The sequence below is a fragment of the Rattus norvegicus genome, chromosome 2 (assembly GCF_036323735.1).
Source record: "Rattus norvegicus strain BN/NHsdMcwi chromosome 2, GRCr8, whole genome shotgun sequence".
NCBI classification, from domain to species: Eukaryota; Metazoa; Chordata; class Mammalia; order Rodentia; family Muridae; genus Rattus; species Rattus norvegicus.
Window position 1 is genome coordinate 170,966,890 of NC_086020.1, and position 17,925 is coordinate 170,984,814.

General features: G+C 41.0%; 1 protein-coding gene across 2 annotated transcripts in view; it reads left to right on the top strand.

Moving 5' to 3' along the window:
* The window catches only part of Dchs2 (dachsous cadherin-related 2), a 208,027-nt gene extending 191,072 nt beyond the window's left edge, over positions 1-16,955 (top strand). For both annotated transcript variants that reach the window (XM_017591290.3, XM_006232535.5), the window contains exons 17-20: positions 4,068-4,198; positions 5,946-6,232; positions 9,410-9,542; positions 11,263-16,955. In XM_017591290.3, the coding sequence (XP_017446779.1) occupies positions 4,068-4,198; positions 5,946-6,232; positions 9,410-9,542; positions 11,263-13,880 (3,169 nt within the window). In that variant the 3' untranslated portion in view covers positions 13,881-16,955. The remainder of the gene's footprint in view (positions 1-4,067; positions 4,199-5,945; positions 6,233-9,409; positions 9,543-11,262) is intronic.
* Positions 16,956-17,925: the final 970 nt, after the last annotated feature.

The window sequence follows — 17,925 nt, forward strand, 5'->3', positions numbered from 1 at the left end:
TTAGTTAGCAATTAAATGTAATGGTTTTCAACTTTTTCCTATTTGCGTCATGTTCCCAACATTTAAATTAGTCCTAATATTTAGAAAGGCCTTTCTCCAACTGCCCATGAATAAATTAACTCCAAACTGTGAGGAGCAAAAGCTGAGAAGTTGACTGCTTCTCCTCTGCTATAGAAGCAAATTATCTTGGCCCTTGTACATTTGCAAATGCCTTCAACCATACCACCATATATAAGCATACCTGTGTGTGTGCACATGTGTGTGTGTGTGTGTGTGCATGTGTGTATGTGTGTGTATGCGCATGTGTGTGTGTCTATCTCTGTGTGTATACATACATGAGTGAATGTGTTGGTGTGTGCATGTGTTTGCATGCACTGTGTGTGCACATGCACGTGTGCGCATGTGTGATGGTATAGATTGAAAATGTTTTTCTGACTTTGAAAGGCATTGGTCTTTTATGTTCTAAACTTGTTTGTCTCTGAAGCCTGTGCAATTCTAGCTTCTTTACTGTTTGTGATTTTTCTCCCTTCTCTGAAGAAGAGTTTTTATCATATTTAGAAATATCACCACAATCTTTTTAATGTTTTGTATTATTTCTTTGTGTGTGTGTGCATGTGCACATAGTGTAAGAATGGAGGTAAGAGGACGGCTTGTGTGAGTTGGTTCACTCTTTCCACCATTGGGTTCCAGGGATTGAACTCAGGTTTCGGGATTGGTAGGCAATGGCTTTTACCTGCTCAGCCACATCATTGAGACTCATTATATTCTTTAATGTAGGCCTTTTCTGACACTGAGTAAGTTCTTTTTGAACAAGAATCCTTCCCTTCTGTTCTCATACATGATTTCATCGTGAATTTCTGCCTCTCTGCCTATTTCTTTTCTTGTTTATCTTGAATGTTTTGGGGTTTTCTTTGGTGTTTGCCATTTTGGTTGTTGCTATGGATCCTGTTCAGTAAGTGTTCAGGAGACAATGACCCTTTTCCGGTGTCAGAGATCTAGTTTTGTTTGTTGTCTAACTTCTCTGGGATGTTTCATATGTATAAAATAGAACACTGAAAAAGGATTAAAGATCATGGAAGACCTAGTGTAAGATCTATCTATCTATCTATCTATCTATCTATCTATCTATCTATCTATCTATCTATCTATCTATCTGCATATACACATATGCACATATGTATGCATCTATTTATAAGGTATACACATACACACACACACACACCAAGTAATGAACCAAACATATCTAGTGAGTGGCACTTGAGGTCCATTTCTTGTGTTGTATTTTTTAATACTTTCTGATCTCTGCCTTCCTCCACACACTTCTACACTTACTTTATATATATTAAAACTAGCTATTCTCTCAGTGGAATTTGGGGAAAAAGGGACAGGTCTGAGAAATCATCTTACCATCTTTCACAGAAACCCTAACTCTTTTTATAGCCATTTCTGGTGTTAGCTGATCTTTTTTATTTTTCTTAAAACTTTAGAACGAACAGAAAAATCCTGGTAGATATTTGAGATGCAGTGGAAAGAGAAATTTTAAAATTTCTTCCGCCCACAATTTCGGTTTTTTAAAGGAAATTAAGTGAGATCTTATCTGGTCAAAGGCCTCATCTGAAGTGCTCTGTGGTGAGAGAGGCTTCCCATACTTGGGGAATAGGAAAGATCTTCTAGTCTTACGATGGACCTGTTCTAGGTCTGTTGGTTTCATCGTGGCCTCTGCTGACACAGCTCTGTGCAAGGGTTCTGCCGCATGGAGCCAGCTGAACATGCTACAACCCTGAGCTTCACAAAGACTGCCAGGGAGCGAGCCTTCAGACAGCTCGAGGTACCACAGACTCGGTTCAGAATTGCTGTAGCCCTGTTTTCTTGCTTTGTCAGTTGTTCTTCCAGCCATCAACAGGCTCACTTTTTCTTGCCTCTATTTTGACACAGAACAAGAAATTTCCTCTGTATCAAAGAAAGCTCACTTTTCTTTTGCTTGACTTAGGCGTTACATAGGGCCCTGAGGTTGTAGCATTGTGAAACGAAGAGTGATTGTGACAGTAATCACAGTTGATGGGAGTCTAGCTTTAATAGCTTGGCTGAAAGGTTGGCTAATGTGGGGAGGGGCAGGTGAAAGGAATGGAGTTGGCATAGGACACACCAAGACCAAGTTCTCAGCACAAAGGAGATGTATTTGCTTAGAGGGACAAAAGGCAGGTAATAAGAGACAAAGACGGGAGACAGAGGACTAGGGAGAAAAGAGAAGGAATAAGGGAGAAAGGGAAGGAATATTTGCCTCAGAGACAAAGGACTGCCTCTGGGTAGGGAGGAGACATGGCCCATAGGCAAAATGGCAGTTTATAAAGGGATTATCTTGAAATGAGTTAGACTGTTTTGATTGGGCATGGTTTAGGTAAACTAGAGGGAGCTTTCGATTGTTGGACTTTAATACTTTGAAGCTGGACTTTGGTAGTCAGCCAATGACCAAATAAGAGAATAGAACTTGGTGGCTAGCTTTAAGAATATAATCTAATGGATTTGCAAGGGGACGAGGGAAAGGTGACGGGTAGTAACCATCAGTGCTGTGTTGGCTATTCTCAGGCCTGCTAGAGCCCTTCAGCAGAAAGCAGTGGAAAAACAAAATTACGAGCTGACTACTCTCACAAAAAATTCCCATATGTACTTGACTGACGGTCATGATTACAAATCAAATTCCCACCTAGAATCATTCCTATGAAATCCAAGTGGGGTTCTGCTGCTGCCCCAACTCCATGAGTATAAAAGGCAGTAGTGTGTGGCTTCATGAACAGTAAACAGTAGCAGTTTGCTCTTAGTGGAATTCAAAACAGAAGAGAGATAAGACTTAATTTTGCATCATTTTAAATTTTAAGATTGGGAAAAGATACTTACAAGGTACTAGCAATGCAAGAGAAATTATGTCTACTTTCAAGATCCAGTTTCTTAAATGATAGTCTCTGTAACTGGCTCATATGAATACCGTCTGAAATGAAGATGCTATTCTAATTGACAATACACTTTACAATGTACCTGCTTTTCCCTGGATTTGTAGATATGATTTTTTTTGATGATACTTTATTGGGTTCTCTTATCTACCATTCTTCCAAACCTATTGCACCCTGTTTTTTCAATCTCCCAACAGTATATAAGAATGGTTAGAGGGGGAAGGGGGCGTAGACCTCTTTTGACTACTTGTGTGGGGAAAGGGGATAACATTTGAAATGTAAATAAAAAATATCCGATTTAAAAAATAAGAAGTATACATTCTTAACCACTGTGGTTAGGGTTAGGTCCTAGATGCAAGTGGTGTTTGATCACTCTAACCGAGTTTCTTGAGATAGAGACAAATTAAATAACACACTAATCCAAGGGACACTGAAGAGATCAACTGACCAGGCTTACATTCCCATGATGCTAAGAGTGGTGAGACAAAGGGAAAGGTGAGGACAGTAGTAGTCACTCTAGCTCGGTTGGTAGGAAAGCTCACTGTAGCACCACCCCAGGAAGATTAAATCTTAGTGTGTGAATTCCGTCAGAATTCACCGTTTCTCCTCTGAAGGGGCAAAGGCTGTCATGGCCCAGTTGCTCCTTCATCATGACAACATGCTTTCCCGAGTCTAGAATGTTGATTGGTTTGAAATTTGCATTTGAAAAGTATCTGTATATAGCCATCACACTGACACAACGTTTTGATGGTACAATTAGATGGAAATATGTAGCAATCCCCATGCAGCGGGGTGGGCACAATTATTGGTACATGTACTGTTTAGATTATTCTTAGAATTTTAACGACTGTCTCCAAGAAATTGTGCATTTATTTTTACATTAATGCTTCATGATCCCTGGCAGCTTGCTGGAGTTTGTTCTTGAAACTTGTCAAAAATACATAAATTTCAAGCTACCATTCTTGTGAAATAAACTGTAAATGATGCTATTTAGAAAAGGCCACAGGAGAAATAAAAGCCAGTGAATTCACATAAAAAATTCAACTAGATTTGATATTTATGTTTTTTTTTATACTTCCAAGATGGCTTATAACATTCCTTGATTCTTTTCCAAAACAGCCTGATTGTGCAAGCCACAGACAGAGGGGTGCCCAGGCTTTCTGATACAGCTATGGTCAAGATACAGGTGATTGATGTAAATGACAATGCCCCAGTCTTCCTCCCCTCGGAAGCAGTAGAAATTGCAGAAAGTAAGTGTGGCAATTTGGAATCAACTTTTGATTGACTTACAGATTTATAATTTTTTTAACAGCAGAAGTTCTATGAAGTATTAGTTCTCAACAGTCATGCAAGATGGATAATTTTGTCTTCCTTTTATTGAATAAATAATGGATGGTCTTAAGAGAAATATCAAATATCAAGGACTTTAAGGGCTAAATATCAACACTTGGATTTGCATTCAGATGGGCTGGAGTCTGAGTCCCTAGCCTCCAACTGTCAATTCTTACAGCGTGTTTATGTGCAGATATTTCTTAAACTCTAAATGTACTCCAGGCAGAAGCACATGCTGTTGCTGTAATAATCATTTGACTCTTCTGAGCCTTCTGTCAGACTCATGCTTCATTGATCTTTGCAGGACACTAATGATGATAATGAAGTTAATGTGAGCATGTGCAGAATCATCACTTTCCTCTAGTATAACTCACATTATTAGACTAAAACATTATTGTTTTAATGGTGGACTATTTGGGGCATTTATTACACAGTGACTCCATAGTCTGAGAACCCAAAGTTGTCCCATGGTGTATACCTACACTAGTAAAGCCAATCTATCCCCTTCAGAGAAGATTGAAAACAGTGGTTACCATTGTTTCTTTCCTCTCTCTTTTATGACCAAATTTCTCCTGAAACATTTTGAACATTTTACTGTCTTCACTTTCCAAACAAATTATACCAACCCCCTTCCATAGAAATTTCTCCAAATGGGGATGCCTGTAACTCTTACTCTATAAACAAAACATATTTCAGGTTTATCTCTTACTTTCAATATTTTCATTTGCTTTGATGGGCTGTGTGCTGTTTCTAAACATGTGAATTGGTACGAAAATACATCAGTACAACTGGTGTGAATATATTACAAGTGAATAAGTCAAAAATCTATTGAACGGTTGTTGTTGGTATTCACCAAGAATTCCACCCCAGCCTTGAAGACTGAAAATTACAAATTCCACATTAGAATAATTTGAATATCTTGTCAGATATTTTTCACCATCACCGTACTAGATTCTTAGAAATAAAGTTCCTTTCATGGGTGCGTTAAGTGGAGATCACGGGAGCCACTGAGCATGTCATCTGTTCTGATTTTTTTGTTGTTGTTTGAGTTAAATTAAAGATTTCCTTTCCTTGCTAGCACTGTGTATATTTTGTTTTTCCATAACCTTATGTAATTTTAGTTTTGAGAAACAAATTTAAGAGAAGAAAGCAATGTCCATGTCATTATCAACTAATTTTATGAAATTAAACACTAAGCAGTTAAGTACTAAATCTTATATCTAAACCCAAATATTTTCTTTCTGTTCTGGCTTGTTTTTAAAGTTAATTATTTGTATTTATGCATTTAATAATGTCCTTTCTCTCCTCTATACCCCTGTGAGTCTCTGCTCAGACATAGAAGCCACAACTGCAGGAGAGTACTCAGGATGGTTTTTAATTCTGGAGTTGTGTTGTAAGCATATGGTGGAAAATTGTAATATAAAACTGGAGTATAGCCTACTTCCTCAATTTTCTACTCTGTGGTAGATTTTCACTTTTATTGTACTTATAAATTCTTCAGTGTTTTGATTTAGCCCATAATGAGCTTTAGATGAGAAATCATGCCAACAAAAAAAGAGAAAATCATTTTAAATTTAAAATGAAAATACTTGGGCTGAACGATTGAAGAAATGTCTTTTGATGATGAATTTTAATGGGAGCTGACATTGGTCATGATGATTGCAGATTCTTTGCCTGGTATAATTGTGTCTCGGGTATCCATCCATGATGCGGATCTGAATCCAGCTTTCACCTTCAGTCTTGTCAAAGAAAGCAATTCTGGAGCCAAGTTCGCTATCAGTCAGGACACTGGAGTGGTGGTGCTGGTGGAAACACTAGATTTTGAAGAAGTTACCGAATATGAGCTGATCATCCGAGTTTCTGATTCAGGGCACCACACAGAGGGTTCCCTCGTCATCCATGTGCTGGATGTCAATGATAACCCACCAGTTTTCACTCAAGATTTCTATCAGGTAAAGGGGTGTGTGTGTGTGTGTGTGTGTGTGTGTGTGTGTGTGTGTGTGTGTGTGTGTGTGTGTGTTAGATATACTAGAAAGAACAGGGGGTGGGGCTAAGAGATTGCTCAGAAGTGAAAATTCCTGGCAGCATTTCTAGAGGATCTGGTTCCATTCCCAGCACCCACATGGGAATTCACAGCCATCTGTAACTCCAGATCCATGAGATATGCTACCCTTTTCTGGCCTCTACCGACATCAGTGGTGAGTAAAGTCAGCCCTCCATCACTGATAGGTTGGTCTAGGCTATCAGTATTCACTGTTGTTCATCCTCAGTCACTGTTGCCATCTTGCCTATCACATTGTAGAGTTGGGATCATTGATTTATGTTTGCTGAGTATGGGGACCATCGGGCCTTTGTATGTTCTCGTGTGTGTGTGTGTGTGTGTGTGTGTGTGTGTGTGTGTGTGTAGAACAGTCGTTCACAACAATTGCAGTTTGTCCAGTATTTGCAAGGCCAGAGGGAAGGTGAACTAGTTTACATTATCTGATAATGTTTTGGTTAGATTTTTTTTTTTTTGGAACACATGGATTAACATTTCACACAGACAGATTGTGAACAGATCTAGAAAGTGCAGAATTTAGATTTTAGGGCACAGTGTATGTTTACAGAACCAGAACAGTGACCACAGTCTATTGAGGTCTCAGAAATGAATCCCTGTATCTTCCATGGAGGAAATGGAAGATGGTGAACATAAGAACTTAACCCAAGTAACAATCCTCCATAAAGCCTCACTCAAGTGATGTGACTGATACATTTGGCATAAAATTAGTATCTACACTACCTTCTGTCATTCAGATATAATCTAGAAAGAAAACGCCTGATAGTAAAAGCCAAGTTTGAGTAACATTAAAACTGTTTTCTGAGTCCAGAGGCCATTAACATTCCAGTTTATCAATACTAAACATCAGCAGGGTTTTATTACTGTGAAGAGAGACCATGATCATAACTTTTATAAAAGAAAATATTTAACTTGGGCTGGTCCTTTGTGTTCAGAGATTTACTCCCTTTTTGCCATGGTGGGAAGCATGGCAGCAGGACATGATGCTGGGGAAGGAGCTGACAGTTCTACATCTGGAGCAGCAGACAGCAAAAGGAGAGAGTGACACTAGGCCAGACTTGAGTTTCTGAAACCCCCAAACCCACCTCAAGTGGCACACTTCCTTCAACAAGGCCTTGCCTATGCCAGCAAGGCCACCCCTCCCAATAGTGTCACTTTCTGTGAGCCCATTGGGCCACTTTTGTTCAAACCACCACATTCCTCTCTCTGGCCTCCATAGGCTTGTAGCCATACATAATGCATTGGTGCTTCAATCCAACTTCGAAAGTCTCCATCGTCTATCAGTCTCAACCCCTGTTAAAAATTCCAAAGTCTGAAGTCTCTTCTGAGACTCATGGCATGCTCTCAAGTGTAATTTTCTATAAAATCAGAATGAAAAAGCAGATCACATACCTCCAACACATAGTATCACATGATATACATTACTGTTCCGGAAGAGGGGAAAAGAGAGCACAGTGAGGAAATATGGTACTGAAACAAGACTGAAAGCCAGCTGGGCAAACTCCAAACTCTGCATCTCTATGCCTGATGTCAGTCACTTTTCAGATCTCCATCTCCTTTCAGCTTTGTTGACTGCAGCACAGTTCTCCCTCCTGAGCTGGTGCCACTCCCTGTTATAAGCTTTCCTTGGCAGGCATCCATGACTCTGGTATCTCCATCATCTTGGGATCTCTGATCTTAACCTTCTCAGCTTCATACATCTCTGCACAACCATTCAGTAACAACCGGGAACCATGCATGACCTCAGTGGCTTTCCTTAGTTGTGGAGGAAGATCCTATACCACTTGCTTATATCCTTGACTTTAAAGCCAGAACCATGTGACTGAAGCTGCCAAGTTGTGCTGCTTGCTAGGGCAGGAATATGGCCTCCTTCTTCAGATACATTGTCACCAGTTTGTTTTACCATGGTGTTTCCCTTCACTGTCTAAACTTGGCTATCCTAGAACTTCATCTGTAGACCAGGCTGGCCTCCAACTCAAGAGATCCACCTGCTCCTCTCTCCAGAGTGCTGGGATCAAAGCTATGAGCCACCATGTCTGATTCCAGGCTTTTCTTCTTTAATTCCTTTGTACAAGTTGGAAGCTGAGCTGGGTAGGGGTCTTGCTCTGCGGTCACCACTTTCTTTATTCCAATTAGCTAATTCCAATTTCCTTAATCTGTTTACTATTCATAATGCTCTTGCTCTCCTCAAACTGTACATTTTTATTATTCCTTTCTCAGCTTGTTTTTTTCATTTTAGATCTACATAAGACTAGCCATCAATAGCCATATAACACCCTCAATACCAAGCTGTCTTGAAATCTCCTCTGCCAAAGCTGTTAGTCCATATCTCTTCAATTTAGTCTCAGATGGATTTTTTTGGACAAGGGCAGAAAGCAGCCACATTCTTCACCAAAGTATCACAAGAATGGTCTCTAGACCACATACTAATAATCTTTTTTCTCTGAAACTTCTTGAGCCAGGACCCTACAGTTCAGACCACCCTCAACATCATTGTCTTCCATGCTCCTACCACTATGTCCCATGAAGCCCTGCTATAACATTCAACTGCTTTTCTAACTCAAAGTTCCAAAGTCCACATTCCTCCAAACAAAAGCACAGTTAGGCCTATCACAGCAATACTCCAGTCTCTGGTACTAACTTCTATCTTAGTTGAGTTTCATTGCTGTGAAGAGACACCATAACCCCAACAACTTTTATAAAGGAAAAGATTTAGTTGGGGCTGGCCTACAGGTTCAGAGCACACATAGACATGATGCTGGAGATGAAGCTGAGATTTCTACATCTGAATCAGCAGCTAGCAGCAGAAGAGAGTGACAGGGGGCCAAGTTTGAGCTTCTGAATCCCACAGTCCACTTCCAACCACACACTTCCTCCAACAAGGCCACACCTACTCCAACTAGACCACACCTCCCTCTAGTGGGCCATATTCACTCAAACAACTACAAGGCCTACCAAAGGCAGCCTGTGTAATTTCTTGAGTCAAAATGAATGATGTGATATCAGGCTCTGCCTGTGCTCCTGAAAATTACTTATTTGCAAGCATGAAGCCTCTGTCCTCTTTTATCCTTAGGCTGTGGTTCCTGAACTCATACCTGGAGGGTACATGGTGCTGACCCTGTCTGCCACAGACTTAGAAAGCAGTGGAAATATTTCTTACAGGATCCTTTCCCCTCCTGAGGGATTTGCCATTGACCCCAGGAATGGTGAGTTACACTGGCTGTAGTGCATCGCAGGTTATGGTATGTAAGCACGGAATCAGCAGCTTTGAATACTCCCCACACAGCCCTTTGCCCCCCGCTATTCCCTGCACTTACAGACACTGCTTTCTCACTTATCAAAGTAGAAAATGGCAGTAGTACATCTTCAACATTTCAGTGGCCACACAGCAAAGGGTGTTGGTTAAATGCTGCTCAAGAAGTGCAGTCACTCTTCCCAGTATATTAATGCCCAAGTTCACATGTCCAAGTAACAGAGTTTAGTTGTTCTGTGACTCAACAAGCATCAAAATAATGTCAAAAAAGACCCTCTCATTTCTCAGGATTTCCCATGATTAGGGTGTGGAAACTGGTTTACTCAGCTCAGTGCAGAAAAAAAAAAGTAATAGTACCATACAGTCAACTAAGAGAAGAATAATCAAAAGGGGGGAAACACTTCAGTTTCCATTTCTACCACAGAAAAGCCATTGCAGAGTTCTGCTTTATATAGTATCCTCCAGGCCCTATGTATTTTTGTCAGAGAGGACAACTGCAGTGTGCAATGTACCCAAACAAGCAACTGCTCACTCAAACACTTAGGCGAGTTAAAGGAACAATGATAGTAAATAAACATTGAATGCTGAACTTAATAAAGAGGGGTAATGAGCTGCACAGTGTCCTGATGGGACACACTCTAGAAAACAAGAGGGCACTGTCATCACACCACCTCTACCCATCACAGCATCGTTTTCAAGAGAGAGGTGAGTTTACAATTAATGATAGAATTATCTGAAAGATGACTTTCGGTCTGAAGCATTGGAAGGAGGCTCACTGGGTGCTTGTAATGAGAGAAATAAGAAACGCTGTACATCTTGTAGGTACCCGCCTTAAGGTACAAGCATATCAGGAGCTTCTCTGTTCTCTGTATCTTTGTCGTCCAATCTCCTCATCTCATAGGATGTCAGATATTGGCAACTCCTGTCCTATATCAGCCAATAACAGTGTGTGGAATACAGGCCCCTGAGCACTTAAGTCTTAGCAGCACTTTTCCCTGGTAGGTGTGGTATGGAAACATTGCCTCAGAGTGTTGATTAGAATGTTTTAAATTAGTCAGTGAAGTTCATGGTGTGGCTGTAATTGAAATGTGATAGTTAAACCTCACCAGTGGTTCAGCATTTATTTTTAGTGACCACACTTAAAACACTTTAATAGTAAGGCCATTGTATACACACTTGTAAAAGACACATATTCCCATGCTTGCTACAAGAAGAGATATCTGATGTGTTTTATCATTAAGGAAAAAGACACCACTTGTTGAATTACCTCACGAGCATATCTCTATACGCTCTACATTCTCATTTTCACTGCTTTCTTTTGGATAGAATGATTTCTAGAGTAAAACTTTGCCTTGTGTATGGGGTCAGGGAGTGCTTGGCACATACACTCTACCACTAGAATGCTTGAATAATCAAGCCATTTAATTTTTGTTTGAGAGAGAAATGTAGCAGCGACAACCTCAAGCAGCACATGTAAATGGAAACTGTGAGGATTATTTCTGAAACTTTTGTATAAATATAATAATTTTGAAATCTAGTTGGACTTCTCGTTGGCTGTAACTTAAAACATCCAGCAAAGGGCAAAGCACATTTGCATATTCAGTAAGCATTTGCTAGCTAAACCCGTCATGAGTATTTAGTTCACAACATTGACAGATTGTCTTATTTTTCAGGCACCATATTTACTACTGATTCTCTATCACTTCCGGAAAAAATACCAATACTTCGGTTTCTTGTTGAAGCCAGTGATGGTGGAATTCCCTCCCTGAGGGCTCTGACATCAGTGGAGATAGAAATACAAGATGTGAACAACTATGCCCCTGAGTTTACAGTGGGGTCCTATAATCTTAGCTTGAGTGAAGATGCCCCCATTGGAAGCACACTCATGACGTTTTCAACTATTGACCATGACTACTCTTTTGAAAACACACACACTGAGTATTCTATCATCAGTGGCAACTTACATAACTACTTCCACATCGAAACCAGCCTCCTCGGTTCAGAAAGTCCCCACCAGAAGAGTGGTGCTCTTGTGTTGCTTCATGCTCTGGACAGAGAAGCTAGTGCCAGCCACCGGCTTGTCATTCTTGCCTCTGACCATGGTTGCCCTCCACTGACTTCCACAAGTGTCGTAGTAATAAAAGTTCTTGATATCAACGATAACGCACCCACCTTCAGCAGTCGGCAGTACCACACCCATGTCAAGGAAAGCACCCCGGTAGGGAGTCACATCACCATGGTGTCGGCAGATGACCGTGACACGGGTTCACATGCACAGATCATCTATGGCATAATCTCTGGAAATGAAAAGGAACATTTTTACTTAGAAGACAGGACCGGGGTTCTTTATTTGGTAAAACCTCTGGATTACGAGGAAACAACGGCATTCACTTTAACCATCCAGGCTGCAGATGAAGAGGAGAAACATGTCTCTTTCGCTGCTGTGCATATCAGTGTGCTGGATGACAATGACCATACACCTCAGTTTCTGTCCTCCACCTTGGCCTGTGTCATTCCTGAAAACCTGCCTGTGCTCTCCACCATATGTTCCGTGCATGCGCTAGATTTTGATGCCGGGCCTTATGGAGAAGTGACTTACTCTATTTTGTCACCCTGCCTTGTCACACATGGGATGCATCCTTATCAGGGTCTCTTTGTCATCGATCCTTTGACAGGGGACATTCACACTGAGCAAGTGCTTGACTACGAAAGTGTTAGCGAGTACTGCTTCCTGGTTCAGGCCAGAGACAGGGGCGGTGCTTCAGCTTCCCTGGAGGTTTGGGTGGAAGTCGAAGGCATAGATGAGTTTGAGCCCATTTTTACCCAAGATCAATATTTTTTCAGTCTCCCTGAGAAGGGTCAAGGACAACAGCTGATTGGCAGAGTAGAGGCCTCAGATGCAGATGCTGGTGTGGATGGAGTGGTTCTTTACTCCCTTAGAACACCATCCACTGTCTTCTCCGTAAACAAAACCAATGGCAACATTTACTTGGTCAGAGCTCCTCTCCTAATAAGCAGTCAGTTCAACAAAGAAGACACTCTGGAAGTGAAAATAATTGCTCACAGCCCCAAGCCCGGCTCCAAGTCCACATCCTGCAGTGTGTTTGTGAACGTCTCTTTGCCAGCTGAAGGACGGCACCATAGAACGGTCTTGGTTCACAGTTTCTCCATCAGTCTTGTGGTCTCCTTGTTAGTATTCCTCTCACTGGTCTGCACTCTAATTGTACTGATTTTAAGGCATAAGCAAAAAGACCCACTACACAGCTATGAGGAGAAGAAGACCCCAGCATCACCAGAGGCTGATTCCAGACTGACTGGGGCTACAAGCGAGCTCAAGGCTGGACAGGAGACTGCAGAGTACAGGGGTTTGACAGGGCCTGGGGAAGTCATGCCTGCCGAATGGTTGAACTTAATGAGTGTCATGGAGAAGGACATCATCCACATATTCAGGCACCCAAACTGCAGTGGCCACTGCTCTGTGGATGGTGAAACTGCTGAGGATAAAGAAATCCAAAGGATAAATGAGAATCCTTATAGGAAGGACTCAGATTCTGCCCTGAGTGACGGGAGTTCCAGGGTGCCAGACTCGGGCATCCCTAGGGACTCTGACCAGCTTTCTTGCCTGTCAGAAGAGACAGATGTGATGACTGGGTCTGAGGTAATAGAAGCTAGCCACATGTTTGATGGAGGAGTTGGAGAGGAAGGCTGTGACACAATCTATGTTCAAAATAACACCTCATCCCCGAGAAGGGAGGCAACAGCAGGGGTCATGGCTGAAAGCAGAAAAGAGTCCTTCATGTTAGGCAATCAGGAAGGAAGGTATTCAGCTCCTTCCACTCAGACGACCTCTGATGATGATGTCAGAGGCAGCCATGCCTGGGATTACTTCCTCAGTTGGGAACCCAAGTTCCAGCATCTTGCCTCGGTGTTTAATGATATTGCCAGACTAAAGGATGAACATTCGCAGGTGCCTGGCATTCCAAAAGACACAACTTTTGTTTTCCCACCCCCTTTGATAACAGCAGTAGCACAGCCTGGGATTAAGGCAGTTCCCCCACGAATGCCAGCCGTCACCCTGAGCCAGGTTCTTCAGAAATTCCCCCGGTCTCCCCTTCCTTACCATGGCGGGTCTCTACCAGAAGCCATGACTCCCAACTTTTCTCCGTCTCTTTCTCTACTGACAATGCAGACTCCTGCCAGGTCACCAGTGTTACCAGATGGAGAATCTATAGGAACACGCATACATGCCACATGCTATGACGTAAAAGCTGAAGCTGAAGTTCAAGTATAGAATGACTGTGGTGCCTACTCCTTGCTCGCCCACCTCTCAGCTCAGATGTGAAAAGACGCAAGTCCAGAAGGATGGATTTGTTCTTCCCCAATAGCAGATCTCATGTAGTCAGCAGTATTTTGTTTTTAACTTGCCCGTTTCAGTTTCTCAAAACTTCCAGCCTTAATGAGAAGCTGTTTCCTTTTCTAGATTTTTTAGGTTACTCTCAGGACTTGTGTGTGTGGACATTAACTAGTATGTTTTGTCATTCCTGTTCCTTTGATGTTTAAAGTTTATGATTTGAATAATCATCAAAAACCATGACTGGAATTTTTCATAATGCTGTGCTAATATAGCCAAATACACCTTCTTGATTGAATGAAGCAGAAAGCGTGTTCTTGATGTAAGGCTGAGACAGACAGGAGAACGCTTAGACAGCTAAGCATGTTTCTAACATGTTACTGCTGCCTTCTGTACAAATGACGACCCCTCTGGTGCTCTGTCCAGATAAAAAAAAGTTTCAAAGATTAATTTATAGAAATCTCTTCATTTTATTTTCTTCTAGGTATTGTAACTTTGGGTATGAGATAATTTATCTACTCAATGTCCATTTTTTTAAAGTTTGTGTAGATAAAATTATGTTACTAGCTAATTATAAATTTCATAGAGTATTTTAGCAGTATATTTTTAAATGAAGTTTTTCTTTATATATATATATATATATGAAATTTTCTACTATTAAAGTTAAGGGTGGGTGTCAGAAGTCTCCTTACTGTTCCCCTGCATTCTGTCCTTGCTTCACATTGTTTCACAATGAGGTGTGAACAATTCTCTTTACACAGTTCCTGTTTCAGAAGCACGGTCATGGTGCTCACACGAAGTGTTGCAGCCCTCTCTCTGCTGAACCAACAGATACTTTACAGCATCAAGAGGATGGCTGTATCCTAAAGATGGTGATCGACAAGTCATCCTCCAGGCATGGAGGCAGCACGGAGACCTCAGCCAGGATTTAGGATCACCTTCTAGGAATTCCACTGTGAAATATCTAAGACATCCGGGTATTTTTGTCAGTAGATGAGACAGGCTTCTGCTATGTAATGAGCTTTTTTAATGTCCCCTATGTATCCCACCTGTGGAATTACATGAAATAATTTCTCTTTGCTTAAAAACATTGCAGGTACAATTTGATATCAAGTTTAGTAGGTCAATAATTTGATGGCTTCCTATACTGACAGAGTATATGACTATATCCTCTTGTTGATTCAAATTGAGAGCATGTGTCTAAGCTCCCATTCATAAGTAGTAAGTGTGATGGCCATGAAGGATTTTGGATACGCTTTAATTCTAGGGGAAGTCATGTACATGAGGGTCATTCTGATATTGCAGCACTGATTCACGTCTCTTGTCATCTTCAGGGCATCTGAAGAAGAAAGTTAATGACTTTTGTAAGAGGAAAAGTGCATAATTATTTCACTGTGCCAATATGAGTGTTGTCTCTCAGCTGTTCTCAACACAGAGCATTGATCAGAGGGAGACAAGCCTTTGTGTTTTCGTTCTCTAATTCCATACTTTGTAGCAGGATTATTTGTGTTAGCCACAAAGACCTTGTTTTGAGATGGGTTCTTCATTTAGGCTTTTAAAAGGGGAATTGTATATCTCACTCCTTCCTAAGTCGTTTGTCTTTGATTTATTACTGATCATGATTCTGTGGGCTTTTTCTCTGCTAGTTCATAAGCAACAGAAGACAAGACACATTTAGAGCTCCTTACCAATATTTAGCAGATCTTTAATTGATGACTTTATTAATACCATTCCCAGCACTGTAGCATCATCAAATAACTGCCACAAGTCGAGTGGAGGGCAAGATGTGAACACGCTGGTTAAGTGCTCATAATAAATCACGTGTCAGCCCTTTAAACCAGAGTGCTTTTTCCTAAGTAAACAATATAATTTCAACTGTCTTCCTTCAAGTTGAATATTAAGCCGCCTCATCTGTTCCGTGTTACTTTGCTGATCTCTACACCAGCTTTGGCACTCGGGAGGGGGTACAGAACTTGTTAGTGGAAAATCATATTAAGCCCCAAATTCATAAGCTATAAAATAAAAGACAGTTGTCTCTTGTGGAATTTTTGGCTGCCTGAAATTCTGGACTCTCTTGTTGGCAGCCTTAAAAATCCTGGTGTAAATCAATGCCAAATGGATGTCAAAATTCTGCGTCCCAGTAGTAATCATTGGATCAGCTTCCAAAACAGATTCCTAGGCAAATATAGGGGGAAATGCTGTATCTTTAGGGAATTGCTCATTTCACTGTTTTTAAAAATATTGAAATGTGTTATCCACTACTGGCAGCTCTCATGTTTGCATGTTGAGCCCAAGTTAGATATCCAGCTGGGGCAGGATTTATTTTTCCACACCTTTATCCTTGACATTCTCCATACGTTTCTCTAGAAGTTACAGGGGTGAAAATTAACGATTAGCTCATAGCCTGTGGCACTGCTGCTTTGGTTTTATTTTGACATTGTGCACGCACCTTAACTCTAAGCTAGAGAGAGCAAGTTCTGACTAAGGATCCAAGATGACTAGCTGTTTCAAAGGAATAAAATGCAGCAGGGAATATGGCCAAGGGAGATTTCCAGATAAGCTTAGTGAAGGTATCTTCACAGTATATTTTACTTGATCCTAGGAGCTTTGAGCAGGTTGTGTGTGCAGAGAGGGATGGAATGGAAAAATCCTTCTGCCAGAGGAATTCTGGGATGGTTGCAGTTGGAGAAGCTTTGCTTAGGACCTAAACCAGGTGTCCCAGCGGCTTCTGCTCATGTTAGACATGGAGGGAGGGAAGAAGGACGGGGAGTAAAGCACTGGGAAATGAAGAACAGAGGGAAAGCTTCAGTGTGGAAGGAACTAGAGGACATAAGCAGATAGATGCAGGGAAACAAGGGCATGAACTTATGAAAAACAGTGCTGATGTATAAAGGGTTTACTGAGTCATATTTCCTTCACAAGGCCACCTTTTGAGGAACGTCTTTCTCTTCTCCTTCTTATGATTTATCAAATTATAAACCAATGCTAAATTAAAATGTACTGAAATGCATTTTATGTGAAATCTCTCGTGTGTTTTCTTTTTGCAACCTTCTCTCACACACAAACACAGCGTGGGTGGATTAGAAAAAGAAAGGGTAGGACAATTATGATTAGGTTGCTTCCCTCTGCATGAGTTTGTCCTTAGAAGGCCACAGAACTGAGTAGTAGACTTTATACACACAGCCAAGGAAAAGGAGTTGCTTGATTTGCATCATCAATTATTACATTTGCACAATTTTCAAGGTGCAGGGTAAAACAAAGGGCAGAGCCAATTGTCCTCAAAAATTCAATCTTTTGAACTCTAGTGATATGAATCATTGTGATTCTGTGTAAGTGAAAGGAAAGTGTCAATTAGAAACAGAATCATGGCAATCTAGAAAGATCCATGATGCAATGGCTAGAGTATAAAACTATACATTTCTCCTATAAACTTAGCACTTGACTATTTGATGTCAGTTAGCACATCCTACTGTCTCCATCTACATAGCCTTACTCATTCAACGCGACACGAAACTAAGCTAAAACTCTGACGTGAATAATAACAAAGGGGAAAGGCATGCCAAACAGGCCAGACACACAATTGCATCTCTTGAATGAGAAGGAATTATTTTGTTGAGAAAACTAAATAAATGTGTCTCATTGTTAGATAGCCCCCGGGGTAAAGGCCTGGGCTCCACTTGTGCTCCGAAGCACAGATGGTTTTTTAGAATGTGTGAATGGGTGTGCATCCTAAAACCCAGTAGGTGAGAATTCGTACTTAGCTCCGTGCTTTTGGCCAATTGCGGGTCTGAGAGAAGGATGTACAAATGCCCTCTTATTACTATAAGAAAAGCCCAAACCTATAATGTCCTTCCAAGACAGAATTTTATCTTTCTCTGTCTTCCACACAATGTACACATACACTTTCTGAATTTTAGGTATATTTAGAAACAAGTTATAAACAAAATTTTAAAGCATATTCCTTGTGACAGCACACTGACAGAGC